Source organism: Chiloscyllium plagiosum, unplaced genomic scaffold (assembly GCF_037043375.1).
Source record: "Chiloscyllium plagiosum isolate Xiang-an unplaced genomic scaffold, Cpla_swu_hap1 HiC_scaffold_26, whole genome shotgun sequence".
NCBI lineage: Eukaryota > Metazoa > Chordata > Chondrichthyes > Orectolobiformes > Hemiscylliidae > Chiloscyllium > Chiloscyllium plagiosum.
The window spans coordinates 14,723,623-14,743,175 of record NW_028270164.1 but is presented as its reverse complement, the minus strand read 5'-3'; the positions used below and the strand labels follow the sequence as shown (position 1 = coordinate 14,743,175).

The window sequence follows — 19,553 nt, the reverse complement described above, 5'->3', positions numbered from 1 at the left end:
TATGGCAGTATCTGCAATACATGAACTACAGTCATTCATGAAGAGTTCTCACTCCCACTTTCCCAAAGGCGATAGGCAGTAAAAAGCTGGCATTCCCAGGAAAAACATTTTAAAATCTGAAATATAAGCAGAAAAAGGTGGAAAATAGGTAGAATATATGAACAGAGAAAAACCAAGTTAACATTTTTAGGTTAATGACCTATCATCAAATTTAAAACAATGAAAGTAGAGAGTGTATGGTTTCTCACCTATCTAGCACCTTATGCGCAACTTTGTGAAACATTTGTCAAGACCAAATTAAACTAAGTCTCTAATTCAATGCATCAAAACATTGAAATTGCTGTGCAATTAAGTAGGTTTCTTGCTAAGCTCTGTTAGATCTTGATCTTAGCAGTGCCACTTTGAACAGCTTCAGACAGAAGTCAGGCACAGGGATGGGTAAGCGGTTAAGGCAGAGCCATCCCAGTGTGACATCGTCATGTATTCAGGAGCAGAGAACCCATAGAGTGGATTGTCAGGAATGGTGCATTGTACTGGAGACTCTGGAAAGAGGAAGTGAAACAAAAGCATCTGACTTTGAAAATGTTTCTAACTGTAACAAGCCAGTTGCCAGTAATTTCTTGTATCTTGTAGGAAGTGATGGAAGATCTTGAAGAAAGTAAGTATCAGAATGCAGAGTTGCGCTTGTCCATATATGGTCGCTCCCGGGATGAATGGGATCGACTGGCAAAGTGGGCAGTGAAACACAAAGTCTACTCCAACAATGTGTGCTGGCTGGTACAGGTTCCACGGCTTTTGTAAGTATTATCATGCACTGTCAAACTACAGCTTGCTTGAATTCCAGATTTAAGTTAAGTCCAGGCAATGCCCAAAATTGATGGGAGTGAAATTGGATGTGGCTGCGTGTGCAAAATATTTCAGTAGCATGATCTGATGTACTTGACATTCAGCTCTGTCTTCACTTGTGAGCACTGTTTTTATTTAGACTTGTTGGTTTAGTAATTTAGAACAGAGTGCACATTTTACAGAGAGACAAAACTCAGATGAGCCCTGAAGAACAAATTTGATTCACTATTTCAATTTACCATTGCAGATTTCTGAATTATTATTGTGTGAAGTATTCATAGCACAATCTTTGATATCATCCAGCTTTCAGAAGTCTGTACATATTTCAGAGCAAGTGCCTTCTATTTGCATATTGTTTACAAACAGGGAGACGGTGGTAATGTCACTGGGCTTGTAGCCCAGATTAATGATTAACCCAGGTCAGTGTTTTGGGAACACAGGTTCAAGTCCTCCCATGGCACCTGGTGGAATTGAAGTTTAGTTTCTGAATCTGGAGAAAGTTTCATGTTCCCCAGTATCCACCTGACTCACTAATGTCCTTGAGATAAGGAAATCTGCCATCATTATCTGGTCTGATCCACATGTGATTCCACACCCACAGTTATGTAGTTGACTCTCATCTCCCTTCAGAAATGGCCTAGCTAGCCACCTCTTTTAGGGCATTGAGAGATGGATAACAAATGCTGGTTCTGTGAGTGACTGTCAAATCCCATGAAAAGGGAGGGAAGAAAAAAATATAATTATGCAAAGGACTTGAGTAAACCTTTGGAAATTCACTTTCATCCACTGAGATTATGAATGTTGTAAAATTGCTGGAGGAATGTCTTAATTAACTTCATTTTCCAATTGCTTTCAGTGATGTCTTCCGTACAAAGAAACAGCTGCACAACTTCCAAGACATGTTGGAGAACATTTTTATTCCCGTCTTTGAAGCAACAATTAATCCTCGCAATCACCCAGAGCTTCACTTGTTTCTTCAGCATGTGAGTATATCAAATATAATTCAAGTGGGAGGAAGGTGACATAGTGGGAATGACCCATGCTTGGATAAGTGCAGCTCCAACAACACTTAAGAAGCTGGAGAAAACTGCCCATTTGATCGGCATCACATGCACAAACATAGATTTTGCCCACCCATGAACACTCAGCAACATAGGTGCCATCTACAAGACACATTGCAGAAATTCACCAGGGTTCCATAGGCAGCACCTTTCAGACCCACAATAACTGTCTATAAGGACAAGGGCAGCATTATCACTGCAAGTTCCCCTCCAAGTTCACCATCCTGAATTGGAAATATTATTACATTTCTTCAGTGTTGCTAGGTCCAAATCCTGGAATTCTCCCTAGTGGCATAGTGGATCTACCTAAACCAAATGGACCGCAGTGATTCAAGATGGCAACATATCATCATCACCACCACCTGAAGGGTAGCCAGGGACGGGCAATAAGGGCTGACCCTGGTAGTCATGCCTACATTCTGAGTTACCTTTCTTTTAAAGAGTATCTGCAGCTTAGGAGCTATAGCTTGTGCCCCTTGACAGTTATTGAGGTAGGAATCAAAATACAGAATTTGAATTTCTGTCACTGAGACTTTGCATTACATTTGTTAATTGGAAGTGTTAAGCTGTGGCACACTCTCCCAAAAAATGTTAATGTTACTTCAGTTTGAGTTGTGAGGTAAAATATTATAATTGTTTTATCTATAATTGTTCAGACATTTTTCCTCCTTGGTGTTTGATTATACAGTAGTCCCCCGGTACCCGTAGGGGATACATTCCAAGACCTACCGCGGAAGTCCGAAACCACAGATAGTCACAATCCCATTCATTTAACTTACCTCTGCTCCCTGGTTCTGGAATATTCCCTGTAATATATTGGGGCCATGGTAAACCGCGGATACCGGACCTGTCGGCCTGTATTTCCTTCTTAAGAATGAAGTATACAGCATTCTGTTCCGAGAGAAACATATAAGTGATTCAGATACAACTTGAAAGAATTTTCTATCTCCTCCTATGCATGCTCAGTCAGCTAGCTCAGCCGACTCTACTAACATTTGGTTCACGTTATAACAACAGCTGCCTAGATAATGAAGTGAAGTGCAGGAAAGATTCAACTGACCTGAACATCTATCAATGGAGAAATTACATGTCTTTACTGTGCCCTTCATAGAAACTATTACTTTGCCAAATTTAAAATGTTTGACTTCTAATTTCCCTACTCCATATGTCACATCTTATCAGACAAACGGAATTCAAGCACTTCTGCTGCTTCTGTGTTAACAGTTTTGATGTGCCCAAGGGCAACTATTGATACAATTTCTAAATCTCTCTCATTATGGAGCCTTGACATTATCTTGGTACATTCTCCTGTAACTGTCCATGATCGGGAAATTAAAGGATAATTTCATAGACATAAACTGTCTTATTGTGTGCTGGAGAACTCCCTATTTTAATAACTTTTAAGGAGAATAACATGGAAGAATATGTGTAATGAATGGAGTTCTCTGATTTTGTAGGTTGTGGGTTTTGATAGTGTCGATGATGAATCCAAACCAGAACATCACATCTTCAATGCAGACAGCCCATTACCTGTGAACTGGACAGAAGATGATAACCCACCATATGCCTATTACCTTTACTATATGTATGCTAACATGACGGTTCTGAATCATCTTCGCAAGTATGAGCTTGATTCCAAATTATTTTATTGTCGATGTTTAAGTGTCTCAAAACAGAATAATCTTTAAAGCATTCTTCCATATTAATTATAATATGTTTCTTAGTAGAAACAAGATTGGTGATGGATATTCTTGTTGTCGTGCAGATTGACTCACTTTGCATTGAATCCTGGACAATATCTTTTCTCCTCTTGCATGTTGATCCCACATGTCTAAAAAGGATAGTAAGATTCACCTCATTTATGAACAACTGTACTGACATACAGGTCAGGATATTCCCATTTTTGGGCTAAGTCTGAAAGGGGAGAAATCTGTTGCCTGCAAAGGGCAAAAAACCCACTGGATCATCTGGCCTTCAGATAGCCTGTTGGCTGCCATGGACCAGGAAGTCCAAGCTGCCAAAGGGTGCTGTCCAACCAGGGCAGAACTCAGCAATGTCACAGAGGAGGCTACGACTGCTTCCAGGGCAACATGCCCCAAACTCCTGGACTGAAGGTACGCCCAAAGAAAAGGTTAGTGGTAGTTTTGGGACAGGTGTCTGTATTTCAGGGTCATGGGGAGAGGGAGAGCTGGGACGCAGTTTAGTGTGGGTTGAGATTCACTCCCCCACCCGTTAACTTTGTGGAGTTCAGTCCTTCCCATCCAGAACATAAAGGCAGGCAGGTGGCACAATTTAGATACACTACCATTCTGCCAAATTAAGTTCAATTCCCATCTCCAGATCTGGACAATTGCACCCGTGGAATTTTCTTGCAAATACCCAACCTTGATAAAACGTGCATTTTCTACCTGACAGAATAAATCAATGTGCTTTGATATTTGTATAAGGGAAAAGGAAATCATTTCATGCTGTGTTTTTGATAGCATTTTACCTTGAAATCAGCTTCCTCTGCATCAACAAATATGAAACGTAAACAGATCTTGATTTATAGCTTCTGTTTGAATCAATAGTTACCTTTACTGAGAAAAGCTTAAATGCTTTTAACTTTCACAGGTAGAGATTGATATTTTGCATCTCAAGCTTAGTTGTAAAAGATATGCTGTTCCTCAGTTATCAGTCACCTCTTCCACTGATAATTGCTGCATTGTGGCGACCTGTGTATATTAACCCTGTTTCTACAGATATGTTCTCTAAAAATTGATAGAAGTAGGGTAGCAGCAATATTTATGGATTTGCACAGAGTTTTACAGTGCACAAATGGGCCATTTCAGCCCTGTAGCTCTATGCTAATGTATCTGCTCTCGATCATTTACTCCCTTGCCCCGTTCTGCCGTTCAATTAGATTTGGCTAATATGTAACTCAACTCTATATATGCCCACTTTTGTTTGATATCCTTTAAAACCTTTGCATTAATAAAAATCTATCAATCTCAATTTTAAAATTAATTATTGGTCAGCATTCATTATGTTTCTGGAAAATATTCCAAAGTTTTACCAATCGTGTGTAAGTATTCCTTAATTTCATTTCCAAAAGCTCCAATACCGATGCTTTTCCAGTGTCTCCATGGTCATAGACGTTTTACCCACATAAATAGTTATTTCTCTCAACCCATTCTGATGTCCTTAATCCCTTGAGAACTTTGATCAACTGATTGCTTAATTTTCTAACTTTTCTGGTTTTGTAGTTGTTCCTTATAACTTAATCATTTGAAGTCTGAAAATTGTTCTAATTTTCATACTGTACTTTTTTCAAGGCTAGCATATAATTTTCCTAATTCATGACATCAAGACTGCTCACAATACTCCAGATATGTCCTAATGAGGGCTTAGTATGCCTGAGATATGACTTCTACCTTCTCAGCCTTACATTATCTCACCCTATGAACGATCTTCCTACTCATCTTTCTCTCATGTGCTTACAGTTGGACATGCAAATTAGGAGCAGAAGTAGGCCAGTCTGCTTCACCAATCAATAAAATTGTGGTTGATCTAATTGTGGCCTGAACGGCACATTCCTGCATGTCCCTGAAAATCATGGACTCCTTTCTTATCTGCCTTTCTAAAACATATCCAGTAATCCGTCACCACTGCTTCTGGGGAAGAGAATTCTAAAAGCTATAAAGGCTCACAATCCTCCATTGGGAAAAAATTTCCTCCTGCTCTGAGCTAACTAGATTACATTACCCACAGTGTGGAAACAAGCCCTTCGGCCCAACCAGTCTACACCGACCCTCCGAAGAGTAACCCACCCAGACCCACTTCCCTCTGACTAATGCACCTAACACTACACGCAATTTACCATGGCCAATTCACCTGACCTGCACATCTTTGGACTGTGGGAGGAAACCGGAGCACCCGGAGAAAACCCATGCAGACACTGGGAGAATGTTCAAACTCCGCACACAGTCGCCTGAGGCTAGAATCGAACCTGGGACCCTGGTGCTGTGAGGCAGCAGTGCTAACCACTGAGCCACCGTGCCACTCCAAAAAGGAAGCACCTTATTTTGAAATGGTTTTCCTAAGTAGAGAAGGAGCAACTTGAACTTACCTAACTGTTCTTCAAAGACAGCTGATTCCAAATCTTAGATTTTTTTAACTGCAAAGTTTTAATGAGTTGTTCAATAAGCAAAGTGGAGAAGTTCATTCGAGCTAAGCGGTGATTATTATTGCTATTTCTGTTTCCAGGAAGAGGGGATTCAATACGTTTGTCTTACGACCACATTGTGGAGAGGCTGGTCCTATCCACCACCTCATATCTGGATTCATGCTTTCTCAGAATATTTCCCATGGTCTTCTGCTTCGAAAGGTATGAATCATAGCATTATAAAGAGGCCCTTTGACCCATTTGAGTTAGCACTGACAAGAAACTATTGTAAGTTGTGCAAGTCCCACTTTCTACCACTTGGCCCACAACCTTGAATGTTTCATTTCAATTACTTCCTAAGCTGTTGTAAGGCATTCGGCCTCAACTACCCTCCTTGGCAGTGCATTCCAGATTCCCGCTACTTTCTGGGTGAAAATATTTTTCCTTCAAATCCCATCTAAACGTCCTACCTTTCACCTTAAATATGCCTCTTTGTTATTAACCATTCAACTAAAGGGTACACTTACTTCCTGTCCACCCTGTCCATGCTCCTCCTAATCGTATACACCTCTGTCAGGCCCCCTCTCGGCTTTCTCTACTCGTTTAACACTCTTCCAATGTCCTGTGGCTCCATGCACAGATTTGCCCCTTGGTCACTAATGAGGTCTACTTTTCCCCTGGTTAACCTCTTTCCCCTTGATTGATTTATAGAATATCTTGGGATTCTCCCTACTTTTACCCACCAGTGTTTTTTCATGTTCCTAATTTCCTGTCCTAATTGCTTTTTCAAGTTAATTCTTGTACTTTCTGTATTCCACTTGGGCCTTTGTTGATTTGCTCCCTTTGTACTTACTAAAAGCCTCTTTTTTTTCCTTTCTTATCCTATTCTGAATATTGCTGAACAAGTAGTGTTTTCTGGGCTTGTCATTCCTACATTTCACCCAAAATGGAACATGTTGGACCTTTACTTTGGCCAATTTTATTTTGAATGTCTCCCAATGTTTTGCTGTAGAATAGAATAACCCAGAAGTAGCTATTCCCAGTCTACTTTGTCCAGATCCTGCTTATTTTAATAAAATCTGCCTTCCCTCAATCCAAAGTCTTTTTTTGTCAGGCCATCTTTTTCCTTTTTCATGACAAACTTAAAATGTACAGAGATTGATTGCTATCACGAAAACACTCCCCAAAAGACATAATATTTAATCTACATGGCTTGGTTTTATATAATGCCTTCTCTAAGTGCAAGATAAACAGGCGTATTATAGAGGCTGACAAACATTGATTAACAACCGATTCCCCTTTTTACAACTTAATTTGGTAATGTGGTCAAGTCTGTGCCCAGCATTATCTTATACAACATATGATGTTTGGAATGCGCCACATGCAAAGGTTGTGTAAAGCAATGTGTTAGAGTATCCTCATGTTATGCACCTATTCAGACTTGAAAATGTTCTCCTGATGTTATTCTTATCTGTGCGTTAAGTTGCTCTGCCTTTTCATTCATTACAATTTGTATAATTGGTAATAGTGCCTCTGCTGAATAAAAGTATCCTATAAATCCAACCAGACAGTGCTGGATGCAAACAAGTAGACACTGAAGTGATATCCTCTTTGGAAATCCAGCAGACGTCTATCTAGGCTGAGTTGCTATATATGTTCTTGGCTAAATGCCGGAGACAAATAAAACTGCAGATGCTGGAATCTAAAATAGACAGGCAGGAGGCTAGAAGAACACAGCAAGCCAGCCAGAATCAGGAGGTGGAGAAGTCAGCATTTTGGGTGTAATCCTTCTTCAGTGCTGCTGGTCTTCTAGCCTCCTGCCTGTCTATCTTGGCTAAATGTTGGCCATTTTAGCATGGTACCATGTTGAGGATGTCTGTACTGACAGGAGAGAAGGATTAATGTAGGAATTAAATAGACTGATAAAATAACTCTGAGAAAGTGAAGACTGCAGATGGGAGAGAGTCCGAGTTGAAACGTGTGGCGCTGGAAAAGGACAACAGGTCAGGCAGCATACGAGGAGTAGGAGAATGTTTGAAAAAACACGTTCAAAATCATCTTGTCCATTTGTTATGGTAAATGTTTTATTTTTCTTGGATTTATTTTTTCTTGGACTTCTCTCACCTCTTCGTTTTATGATGCAATAGTAGAGTCTCAGTCACATAGAAAAGTGAATCATGAGTTGATCTTGCAAATATCATTAATAATTTACATAATTTCAGTAAAATAAGGAACAAAAGATTTCCTAAAATATGTATAATTGTTAATTATTAATATTGTGGTATAAACTGAATTCATTTTAGATTATGTATTGCAGTGTACAAAGCTAAAAATACAATATTGAGGCTATTGTAATTTGAAAATATTTGATAAAAAGGAACTGGTGACAGAATTGTTTAGGATATTGTACCTTCATCTGCAAGATGTGGGTTTGAATCAAAACATAAATAAGCAGTTCTTCTTTTGGCTGTGAATTGTATTTTGCTAGTTAGGTTAGATCAAAGCTAACTGCAGTCGAGAGTGTGATGCTGGAAAAGCACAGTAGGTCAGGCAGCATTCGAGGAGCAGGAGAATCGACGTTTTGGGCATAAGCCCTTGCATTTTGCTACAGATTAACACACCCTTTCGGTGTGAAAATACAAGTGAATGGTTGAGCAGTGAATAGTTACTGCTTTTATCATTTGAGTTGACCTATACTCTAACTTTCCTATGCTGTCTCTCACTACGAGAGAAGAGCTTGATGTGCCAGGCAATCAGTAAGAACTTAGTCCTTCAGAACTTTAATTTCCCTAAAAATGTGCTCATGTGGAAAATGTGAAGCTGATGTTTTTTGATTTTCACATATGTTGGTGTGTTTTGAAATGTTTGTTGCTTAATTTGCAGGCTCCAGTGCTGCAGTATCTGTACTACCTGGATCAGATTGGAATTGCAATGTCCCCGCTAAGCAACAATAGTCTCTTCCTGAGTTATCATAGAAACCCACTGCCAGAGTACCTTTCCCGAGGCCTAATGGTATCTCTCTCAACTGATGATCCTCTGCAGTTTCACTTTACCAAGGTAAGGTGACCTATTGATTGACTTGCGCATAAGTCAATGTTGAGACTGTAATGTTCATGGCCATTCTTGTTAAAGAAATGTCATCACTAAAAGTTGTAATTTTAAAGTTAAAAGTCTACTATACTTTAAAAGAGTGAGAGATGACTTGATTGGGGAATAAGATGTTGAATAGCTTAGGTAAGATGGATGTGGAAAGGATGTTTACTGTTGTGAGTCAGACTCGACCGAGGGAGCACTAGTTTAAAATTAGGGGTCTCTCTTTTAGGATCGAGATGAGGTAAAATATTTTCAGAGGATTGTGCAACCTTGGAACTCTGCCTAAAAGGTGCTAGACCCTGGGTCATTGAATATTTTTAAGACAGTGGTAGATGGCTTCTTGTCAGACAAGGGAATCAAAAATTATTTGGGTAAATATAAAGGACATGGAAGATCTAGAATGTAGGGAAATAGATGGTGACATCTTGAAAAATGTCCATATTACAGAGGAGGAAGTGCTGATGTCTTGAAATTCATAAAAGTGGATAAATCCCCAGGACCTGATCAGGTGTAACCTGGAACTCTGGGAAGCTAGGGAAGTGATTGCTGGGCCTCTTGCTGAGATATTTGTATCATTGATAATCACAAGTGAGGTCCCGGAAGACGAGATTGGCTAACGTGGTGCCACTATTTAAGAAAGATGATAAGGACAAGCCAGGGAACTATAGACCAGTGAGCCTGACGTGGGTGGTGGGCAAGTTGTTGGAGGGAATCGTGAGGGACAGGATGTGCATGTATTTGGAAAGGCAAGGATTGATTAGGGATAGTCAACGCGGCTTTGTACGTGGGAAATCATGTCTCACAAACTTGATTGAGTTTTTTGAAGAAGTAACAAAGAAGATTGATGAGGGCAGAGTGGTAGACGTGATCTATATGGACTTCAGTAAGGCGTTTTACAAGGTTCTCCATGGGGGACTGATTAGCAAGGTTAGATCTCATGGAATACAGGGAGAACAAGCCATTTCGATACAGAACTGGCTCAAAGGTAGAAGACAGAGGGTGGTGGTGGAGGTTGTTTTTCAGAGTGGAGGTCTATGACCAGTGGAGTGCCACAAGGATCTATGCTGGTCCACTACTTTTCAATCATTTATATAAATTACTTAGATGTGAGCTGAAGAAGTAAAGTTGGTAAGTTTGCAGATGACACCAAAATTGGAGGTGTAGTGGACAGTGAAGAAGGTTACCTCAGGTTACAACAGGACCTTGATCAGATGAGCCAATGGGCTGAGTGGCCGCAAATGGAATTTAATTTAGGTAAATGCAAGGTGCTGCATTTTGGGAAAGTAAAACTTAGCAGGACTTATACACTTAATGGTAAGGTCCTAGGGAGTGTTGCTGGACAAGGAGACCTTGGAGTGCAGGTTCATAACTCCTTGAAAGTGGAGTCACAGGTAGATAGGATAATGAAGAAGGTGTTTGGTATGCTTTCCTTTATTGGTCAGAGTATTGAGTACAGGAGTTGGGAGGTCATAGTGCGGCTGTGCAGGACATTAGGCCACTGTTGGGATATTACATGCAATTCTAGTCTCCTTCCTATCGAAAGGATGTTGTGAAACTTGTAAGGATTCAGAAAAGATTTACAAGGATGTTGCCAGGGTTGGAGGATTTGAGCTATAGGGAGAGGTTGAATAGGCTAGGGATATTTTCCCTGGAGCTTCGGTGGCTAAGGGGTGACCTTATAGAGGTTTATAATATCATGAGGGGCATGGATAGGGAAAATAGACCAAGTATTTTCCCTGGGATCCAGAACTAAAGGGCATAGATTTAGGGTGAGGGGGGAAAGATATAAAAGAGACCTAAGGGGCATCGTTTTCACACAGAGGGTGGGGCATGTATGAAATGCCAGAGAGACTGGTAGAAAATAGTACAATTGCAACATTTAAAAGGCATCTGGATTGGTATATGAATAGGAAGGGTTTGGAGGGATATGGGCTGGATGCTGCCAGGTGGGATTAGATTAGGTTGGGCTATCTGGTTGGCATGGACAGTTTGGACTGAAGGGTCTGTTTCCATGCTGTACATCTCTGACTCTCTGACTCTAAATGAGAATGTGAAATTTGAAACAGTGATTTGTCAAGATCTTGTTGAATGGCAGAGCTAGCTTGAGGGGCTGAATGGTCTACTTTTGCTCCTACTTCTTATGTTGGTAATTGAAAGTGAAAGACAAATCACAAAGCTATTTAAAGCCATGGAGGTATGCTTGTGTTTAAAAACTTGATCTGGGAAAGTAGGTCATGCATTTACTCTAACTGAATGAGATTTGACTGACCTGTCATTTTGTTTCCATCACCTCATGATAAAGAAGTCAATGAAGTGGAATTGTTGAGTATTTTTAGTTTAGATTTATAAGTATTAAATCCTGTATACATAATTGAAATTTTTCAGTGACAAGAATCTATTTAGTTTCATCCAGTTTCCAGTGTAAGCATTCAGAATTAAACCGTCATTTTAAATTCCATTAAAAAAAATTGCTTTGCTTGTTTTTAGCTCTGGATTAGTTTAATATCTGCATCCATGATAAATGACTCAGTATAAGTCACCCAACATCTATTTCTCACTAATGTACAGTATATGTGTGTCTTGATGTAAATCATGAAGTCAACATTTCCCACAGGTATAAATTAACTGTGCCTGCAAGTTGCCATAATGTAGTGAACAAGCTAAAGGAACTAGGATATAGGAATCCGTCTTAGAAATACAGCATGGAAGACTGACCCATGACATTGTTTTGACAATTTTTGATCTGTTTTGTACATTGCAGATTTGTTGCAGCCATTCTAATCTTAATTTTTCCATGCTTTTCTCAGGAACCACTAATGGAAGAATACAGCATTGCTGCCCAAGTGTGGAAATTGAGTTCCTGTGATATGTGTGAGCTCGCACGGAACAGTGTGTTAATGAGTGGTTTCTCTCACAAGGTGACTGGAATAATGTTGGATTTAAACATATTAGGATTTTGCAGCAGCATCTTGGCTGTGCTCAACTGGGTATCAGGGAGTGTTATTCTCCTCTGAGTCAGAAGCTTTGGACTGAAACTCAACCTGAGCATAAAATCCAGGTTAACAACTCAGCACAGAGGGTGTACTATGTCAGACTGAGATCCCATCTGCTCTCTTGGGGAAAACATAATAGGTCCCAGGGCACTGCTTTGAAGATCAGGAGACATATACCTGGTGACCTGTACAATATGTACCATTCTGCCAACATCTTCGAAATAGATTGGATGAAATTTTCCATTTTCATTGTCAGACCAAACCTACAACTGAAATCTGCATTCTGTGAAAGTGCTGACACATAAACCTATTAGGGAATTGTCTGGGATGTTTAAACTTCTAGTGGGCAATTTCTCCCTTCTTCACCCTCCACTCTCAACCCTCCAAAACCCTATATGAATGTTTCCAACTCTACATTATAATCAAATACTTAGAACAGATCCACTGTTCTTACCTATATAGTTACCCAGGAAATATTAGACAGATTAACACATGAGTAACTACACATCTACTCTCCAACAACACCCCCTCTTCTGCCCCTCCTGACCAAGGCTGACAAACCTCTCCAAATAACTGACCTGACTTCCTACCTCCAGTGTTAAATACCACTTCACCAACCTGCCAGCTCACTCATTCACTCACTAATGTTAAGACTGGGCTTTTGAAATTTCCATAAGTTAGTAACTGATGTTTAAAAAAGTCCATGTCCTGTCTTCCCAACTGTGCCCACACAATTCCCCAGAGACAGGGCTTTGTTTTACTCTGAAAGCTGTATGGGAAACTCTGAAGAAAAATGTACAGCAGCATAGAATAGGAGATCTTCTGAGTGCAATGGAAAGCCAAATGTTATTGCTGCTGTTGGTGCTGCTGCTTGGAAGATCTGGACCACGATCTGTTTATTAAAACATGGCTTTATTTGGGATATTATGCACCAATTAGCTGCCATATTTCCTGCATTGATTATTAAGTGCTATGGGATGTTGTGAGCTTGTGATAGGTGATGTGAGCAGAGCTAAATCCTTTTTGTTTCTTTTTCTGGGGGAAAAAACATCCAGTGTTATCACACCATCTGGATGATGAACATTTTTTAAGATCAGCTGAACTTGACATTGTCACAACAGCATGTTTTAAGTACAGACATGTTAAAGCATTCACAATCAAGTCTTGCAGCAAGACTGGATAGGTTGGCAGCAATGGTGCAGCCACCGTAAAGCCCGTGTTTCAGTTCAGCATGTGATCCGGCAGTTCCCAATGTCATTGGTATACATTGAACATTTCTGCAAGTCTGATATGAGTGGATATATATTCAGACCCTCCCACATGTATACAGTCAAAACTAAATAAACATTGTTAAGTACTGGAGCAAATCACTTTCCTGCTGGTCCTCCAATCTAAAACAGCTTGCTTATGTTCAAGATCTTTTGAACTAGAAAATGTCCCAAAGGCCTTCCAAATTACAAACCACAAAGGAACAAATATAGGAAGAAATTTCAGAACCAATACAAATTTGAATCCTGAGTTACAGGTTTTGTAGTCAGGCTGCTGTGGAGTAAAAGCCACTTCAACCCCTGCCAAAGCCCTATTCATTATATCCATAGTTTAGATTATCACAGTGAGGATTGGCTTGTGCTGTGATTTTACAGATTTAGGACTGAGTTGAGGAGGAAACTCATCACTCAAAGGGTTGTGAATCTGTGGAATTTCCTGCCTAGTGAAGCAACCGAGGTTACCTCATTACATGTTTTTAAGGCAAGATACATTTTTGAAGAGTAATGCAGTAGGGTTATGGTGGGCGGTCAGGTAAGTGGAGCTGAATCCACAAAACGATCAGCCATGATCTTATTGAATAGCAGACTGGCTCAATGGGCCAGTTGGCCTACTCCTGTTTGTGTTTCTTATGTTGTAAAATGCAAGTTCTGAGGTTTGGCCAAGTATTTCTTGAATTGTTGTAAGAGCAATAGATAACACTTCATCTGGAGACCTTGTAATTAGGGTAAGAACAACTCTGTGGTAGATTAGATTAGATTACTTAGTGTGGAAACAGGCCCTTCGGCCCAACAAGTCCACACCGACCCGCCACCCACCCATTCCCCTACATTTACCCCTTTACCTAACACTACGGGCAATTTAGCATGACCAATTCACCTAACCTGCACATCTTTGGACTGTGGGAGGAAACCGGAGCACCCGGAGGAAACCCACGCAGACACGGAGAGAATGTGCAAACTCCACACAGTCAGTCGCCTGAGTCGGGAATTGAACCCAGGTCTCTGGTGCTGTGAGGTAGCAGTGCTAACCACTGTGCCACCGTGCCGCTCGACAGAGGCAGTATCTCTGCCTCCAGAGCAAGAGACCGGGTTCTGGTCCCAACTGCATGAGAGGAATGTAATAGCATCTATGAACAGGTTGATTAGAAAAAATAGATTGAATTTTAAAAAAAAAAGAACAACTCTGCCACAACTCTGCCACTACTGGTGGTAGTTAAAAGGAAAAAATCTTTTTAAAGTTTTGCTGGTTGAAAAGTCATTCAATTGTGTGCAATAGCACTTTGGAGTATGAAAAAGGAAAAAAGAACTTTGTTTCAAAGTATGAGAATTAATTTAGGTTTAAAATAGATATGCCTAAATATTTGTTAAAAATCTCCAAATGCTGGAATTCTGAAATCAAAATATGATGCTCGTCCTCATCTCTCAGGATGAATAACAAGTGGCTGGCAGGCTGTCCTTTTTCTTAAGGTACTGTACAAAGAAGGCATGCATTTGTTGTTTAACAGCCATTACTAAATTCCACTCTGCAATAAGGTGTTCAGAGCAGAATGGTTCTGCAAAAAGTGGAAGTCATCAGTCAGTCCCTTTGTTCCATCCCAAAATGATTGAATTAGACAATGGTCTTTGAGAATCTTCAATTGTTGCTTGTTTCCCACAGCAGGTTTGGGACTGTAATGTTCCTCCTGTTCCAGGCAGTGTTAAATATGAGTCACTTCCTGTTGAAGTGGAGCAAGGGGGAATTTTGAGATGGAGGCAAGGGAAGGGCAGAGAACAGATCCCTTTGCTGAACTTCAGAGAAGTACTTTCACACTGCAATTGTTGTAATGTTAATTTTGAGAACATTCTGGAGTAATTGTTCCACTGAGCTCAGCCAGTAATTCTAGTTATAACTTAAATAAGCATACAGCATGACCTTAAATGGGGAGATAGATTGAAGAGAAATTGCACCATCTCACCCTTCAATCTAATTTGGATTGTTTGAACTTTAACTACCTTCACATTCTAAAGAGGTATTCCATAAGTAAGCAGTGGACCATTATCTTAGATACTCCTACACAACTCAACTATATTGTGAAGTGAAAGTAGGCAAGTTGTAATATATTTGCAACTATATTAGAGCTCTTTACTTCACAAAATATTTGCTTTAGCTATATTTGTTTCTAATTAGTAATTGACCTGCAATGTGATGAATGAAATTGTTTCCTTGTTGTAACAATTGTAGCTTAATCATTGGAGGTTTATTAATTTTCACATCTGAGATATCTTCTCAGATGATATATGCAACTGGTTAATTGCTGCTTCTTTCCTCTGTTTATTTACCTTTCTTTTTGTAAATGCCAGATGTATTCTGACTTAACAATTTTCTCAGGAAGCAATTCAATGGCGCATGGAAATTTAGTTGATAATAGTTTCCTGAAGGAAGTTATTCAATTCACATAGACCAAACATGTTCCCTTTGAGGAAGGAAAATGCATTACATTGGAAAGTCAAACATGCATTTTGAAAAACCTTGAATGCAATCAATGTTTCTTCTCCATCAGTTTTTTTTTTCTTAAAAGTAGTTAAGTTAGACAAAACGAAGGAATTGATTGTAGCACTGATCTTGAATATTCCTGACCATAATAGCTGTGTTGTGTGACTTGGAAAGTATTATTGGGCTGTAAATATTTTGAGCTGATGTGTTCAGAAACAAGTGAATAAAGGCATGTGAGGTTGGCTTCCCTGCATAGCAAACTGAGACCTGCTATTTTATGTGTATAAATAAATTGAAACATGGCGTTCCAGTCAAGTTACTAAGCTTGGGAAGAATAACTGTCCATGTTTCACCAATTTAGGGAGAGTAGGTTTGACCATCTTCTCATGCCTATGTCTGTTGTAGATTAATTGATAACTAACCGTGGTATTCAGTCTTTTTCATTGTATTGTATCAGGATGATAGAAGACAAACCAAACTGCGCCTTAACTCATTTTTAAAAATCTGGCAATTCCTTTGGTTTTATGTTGTATTGCCAAAGTTTACATGAAAGAAAGATTCTATATATGTACAGGGGAACTTCGATTATCTGAACGAGATGGGCTATTTCATTCAGATAATCGATTATTCAGTTAATCGATTTAAATGCCTTTCCTCTGGGGCTGGGAGTTTTTAAAGTCTGCTCCTCATTCAGGAGACTGCAGCAGCACAAAGTGTGCGTGACCCCACCCCCAACACTGCCCCAGTCCAACACCGCCCCCTTCCCCAATCCCGTCCAACACCTCCCCTCGCACCCCCAACACAGCCCATTACCCCCCACCCCACCCCGTCCAACACCACCTCCCACCCCCAATCTCATCCAACACTGCTCACTCCCTGGTCCCCAAAACCGCGCCCCCACCCACCAACGCCTCCATGCGACCCCTGCAGCTCCCACGCCTGCGCCCCCCCTAGTCTCATCCAGCACTGCCCCCGCCCCTCTCCGGGGCAGCCAGACTGGACACCAACAACAAGACTTCTGCTGCTGCTGCCTTTGTGGGACAAGTCTCCAAATAGCGCGCATGCCCACACAGCCACAGTCACAACCACACACACGACGTTTTACTGCAACTCTTTGACAGGTTCCACCTGTACATTCTATAGGACAGTGTTGGTCAGATTATCTGGGGAAGAGGGGTTTAGGGAAAACCCCTCTGTAGAACTCCAGGGAAAGTGCGAGAGAGAGAGGGCAGGAGGTCAGTCATTTGGAGATGATGCCTGTTTAATCACTGTAAACAAAAGACGCAATCACTGTTGGAAACACGTCTTTGACGTAAAGTTTCTATCAAGACCTGGAGATCTCCTTCGGATAATCCGATTTTTGGATAATTGGTATTCGGATAATCGAGGTTCCTCTATAGTGCCTTTCAGTATGCGTGACAGCCAATTAAGTACTTTTAAAGTGTAGTCACTGTTGTAATATAGAAAGCCTGGTGGTCAGTAACACAAAACAAACAGCAACATGAAGATAATCATAAATTCTGTAGATACTTAGATTATGTGACAAACGCTTGACAGAGCACGGTGAATAACTCCTCCTCTTTGATAGAGATCCGTATAATCTTTTACTTCTATTTGAGGTGTCCTATCCAAAGGTTACCACGAGTGACAAAGCAGCATGTCCGCATTACTGCACTGTAATGTTATGTATTGACTTTTATCTTCAAATCTACACTTTCTGACTGTGAGGCCCAAGTTATCTTTAGATTCCACAATACTATTGGAAGAAGTATAAAGTGTTAGTGTCCTGGCAAATATTAATCAATAAAAATCTTACAGATTCACAGTAAATTTTTCCTATTGCTTTAAAGAACCTGCTAGCAACTTCACTCCCTTTCTAACAGGAGTTAGAAGTTCAGGTTCAGATGGTCTACAGGGATTCAAGAACCTGGCTCAGTGCCATTTCCTTGTGCAATTAGGGTTGGAGAACAAACGTTGACTTAGCCGGCAACACTCTGATCCCATGGAAGAATAAAAATCTTGCATCAACAAGTAATTTGTTGGCTGTAAATTGCTTTGCAGTGACTTTAGAATGTGAAAGACACTATATACACTAACTTTTTTAATTGTTCTTCATAAAGTTGGGATGCTGAAATATAGTATTTTAAGTTTAAATTGAATTTTTAACAGATTTAACTTTGTAATGGGAAATTTACAACATGCAGTCAAAAAGAGGAAAACCGACCAGTAACATTAATCGGTACATAATGTTTATGTGAACATGTGACCTATTCCACTCGATACTTAGTAACTGGGGATGTGAATGTCCTTGATAATAGAAATACAATGTATCGCCACTTGTTTTCTTGTTTAGACCTTGTTTTATTTCTTCTAATGTTTTCTTTTTGTGTGATTCATTATAGTCATATTGAAAATTGAAGCTCCAACTAGAACAATATTTTGTTTTATTTTGACTATTCAATTGGTAAATTCATTTTACTGTGTGCTGCAAGATGAGAAAATGCTGCTTAGTGTTTTGTTCAATGCTTTCTATGTTAGTTTGGAATCTTGTGGGCACGTGTTCTTGTTTATGAATCAGGCCATTTAGATTGTTTTAAGTCCATGGACAACATACAGTTGAGCGAGAGTCAATATAATTTCCTTAGTGCAACAATTGGTGTCAAGATTAATGGGTTCCTACATTTAAAACAAAATTGTATATGTAATTATCAGCGAAGAGAACTGCGGGCTTTTCAAATAACCTGTTAATTCTCAGTATGTTCTCATTGCTTTCTGTTTGAAAGTAGCAAAGTTTTTGATGGTGTTAAATGTGTAAAAACATTAAAGAATGGATAAGACTGAGATGATAATTTAATGTCCTATGACTCTAAATAGCTTTGGATATTTATTCTCCAATCACCATCAAATTCTATATGACACTGCTGTGGTTTGATAATGTATAACATGGCTTAGGGACTTGAGATAGCAGTTGTCAACAAATTTCTTTGTGTTCTTGCTGAGGCTTTTTAAGTAAAATATCATATATATTCGAGTAATAGTCGATCTCATGTAAAGGTTGACCCCCTGTTTTTGGCCAAATAAGCTGGAATTTTCTAAATATCTCGTGTAAAAGTCAACCCTAATTCTTCACAGATAACAAATCAACATTTGAGTCAGTGTGCTGGCTGTTGTGTTCCAGTGGGTTTTCAGAATTACCATAATTCATTGTAGTTTCTTTCTATATTCGTTTAGAGATCAGTTGGGCTTCTGCTAATGATATGGTATGAATTTTGATGGGCATGAATTTCAGCCCCCCAAAAATAGTATCCCATGTAATAGTCGGCCCCATAAATTTAACCTTAAAACTTAGTCAGTAAAATTTGACTATTACTCAAGCATATATGGGGTATGTAGGAAGTGAGGCACTCCATGTTGTTAATAAAGCAATAATTTTAATAGTAGCCTAATGTGACTTTAGTTTTATGTCAGTGTCAAGAGTATGATGCTTGAAAAGCACAGCAGGCCAGGCAGCATCCATGGAGCAGGAGAATCAAAGTTTTGGGCAAAAGCCCTTCAGCAGGAAGGGCTTTCCTGATGAAGGGCTTTTGCCCAAAACTTTGATTCTCCTGCTCCTCTGATGCTGCCTGCCCTGCTGTGCTTTTCCAGCATCATACTCTCAACTCTGATCTCTAGCAT

General features: G+C 39.8%; 1 protein-coding gene across 5 annotated transcripts in view; it reads left to right on the top strand.

The window, feature by feature from the left end:
- LOC122563090 (AMP deaminase 2-like) overlaps positions 1–19,553 on the top strand; it is a 186,116-nt gene that overhangs the window by 154,930 nt on the left and 11,633 nt on the right. For all 5 annotated transcript variants that reach the window (XR_006315480.2, XM_043716506.2, XM_043716505.2 and 2 more), the window contains 6 exons: positions 634–797; positions 1,703–1,829; positions 3,365–3,528; positions 6,153–6,273; positions 8,935–9,108; positions 11,952–12,062. Coding sequence is in view for 4 of the 5 variants with exons in the window: in XM_043716506.2 (XP_043572441.1) it covers positions 634–797; positions 1,703–1,829; positions 3,365–3,528; positions 6,153–6,273; positions 8,935–9,108; positions 11,952–12,062 (861 nt within the window). In the remaining variant the exon portion in view is untranslated. The remainder of the gene's footprint in view (positions 1–633; positions 798–1,702; positions 1,830–3,364; positions 3,529–6,152; positions 6,274–8,934; positions 9,109–11,951; positions 12,063–19,553) is intronic.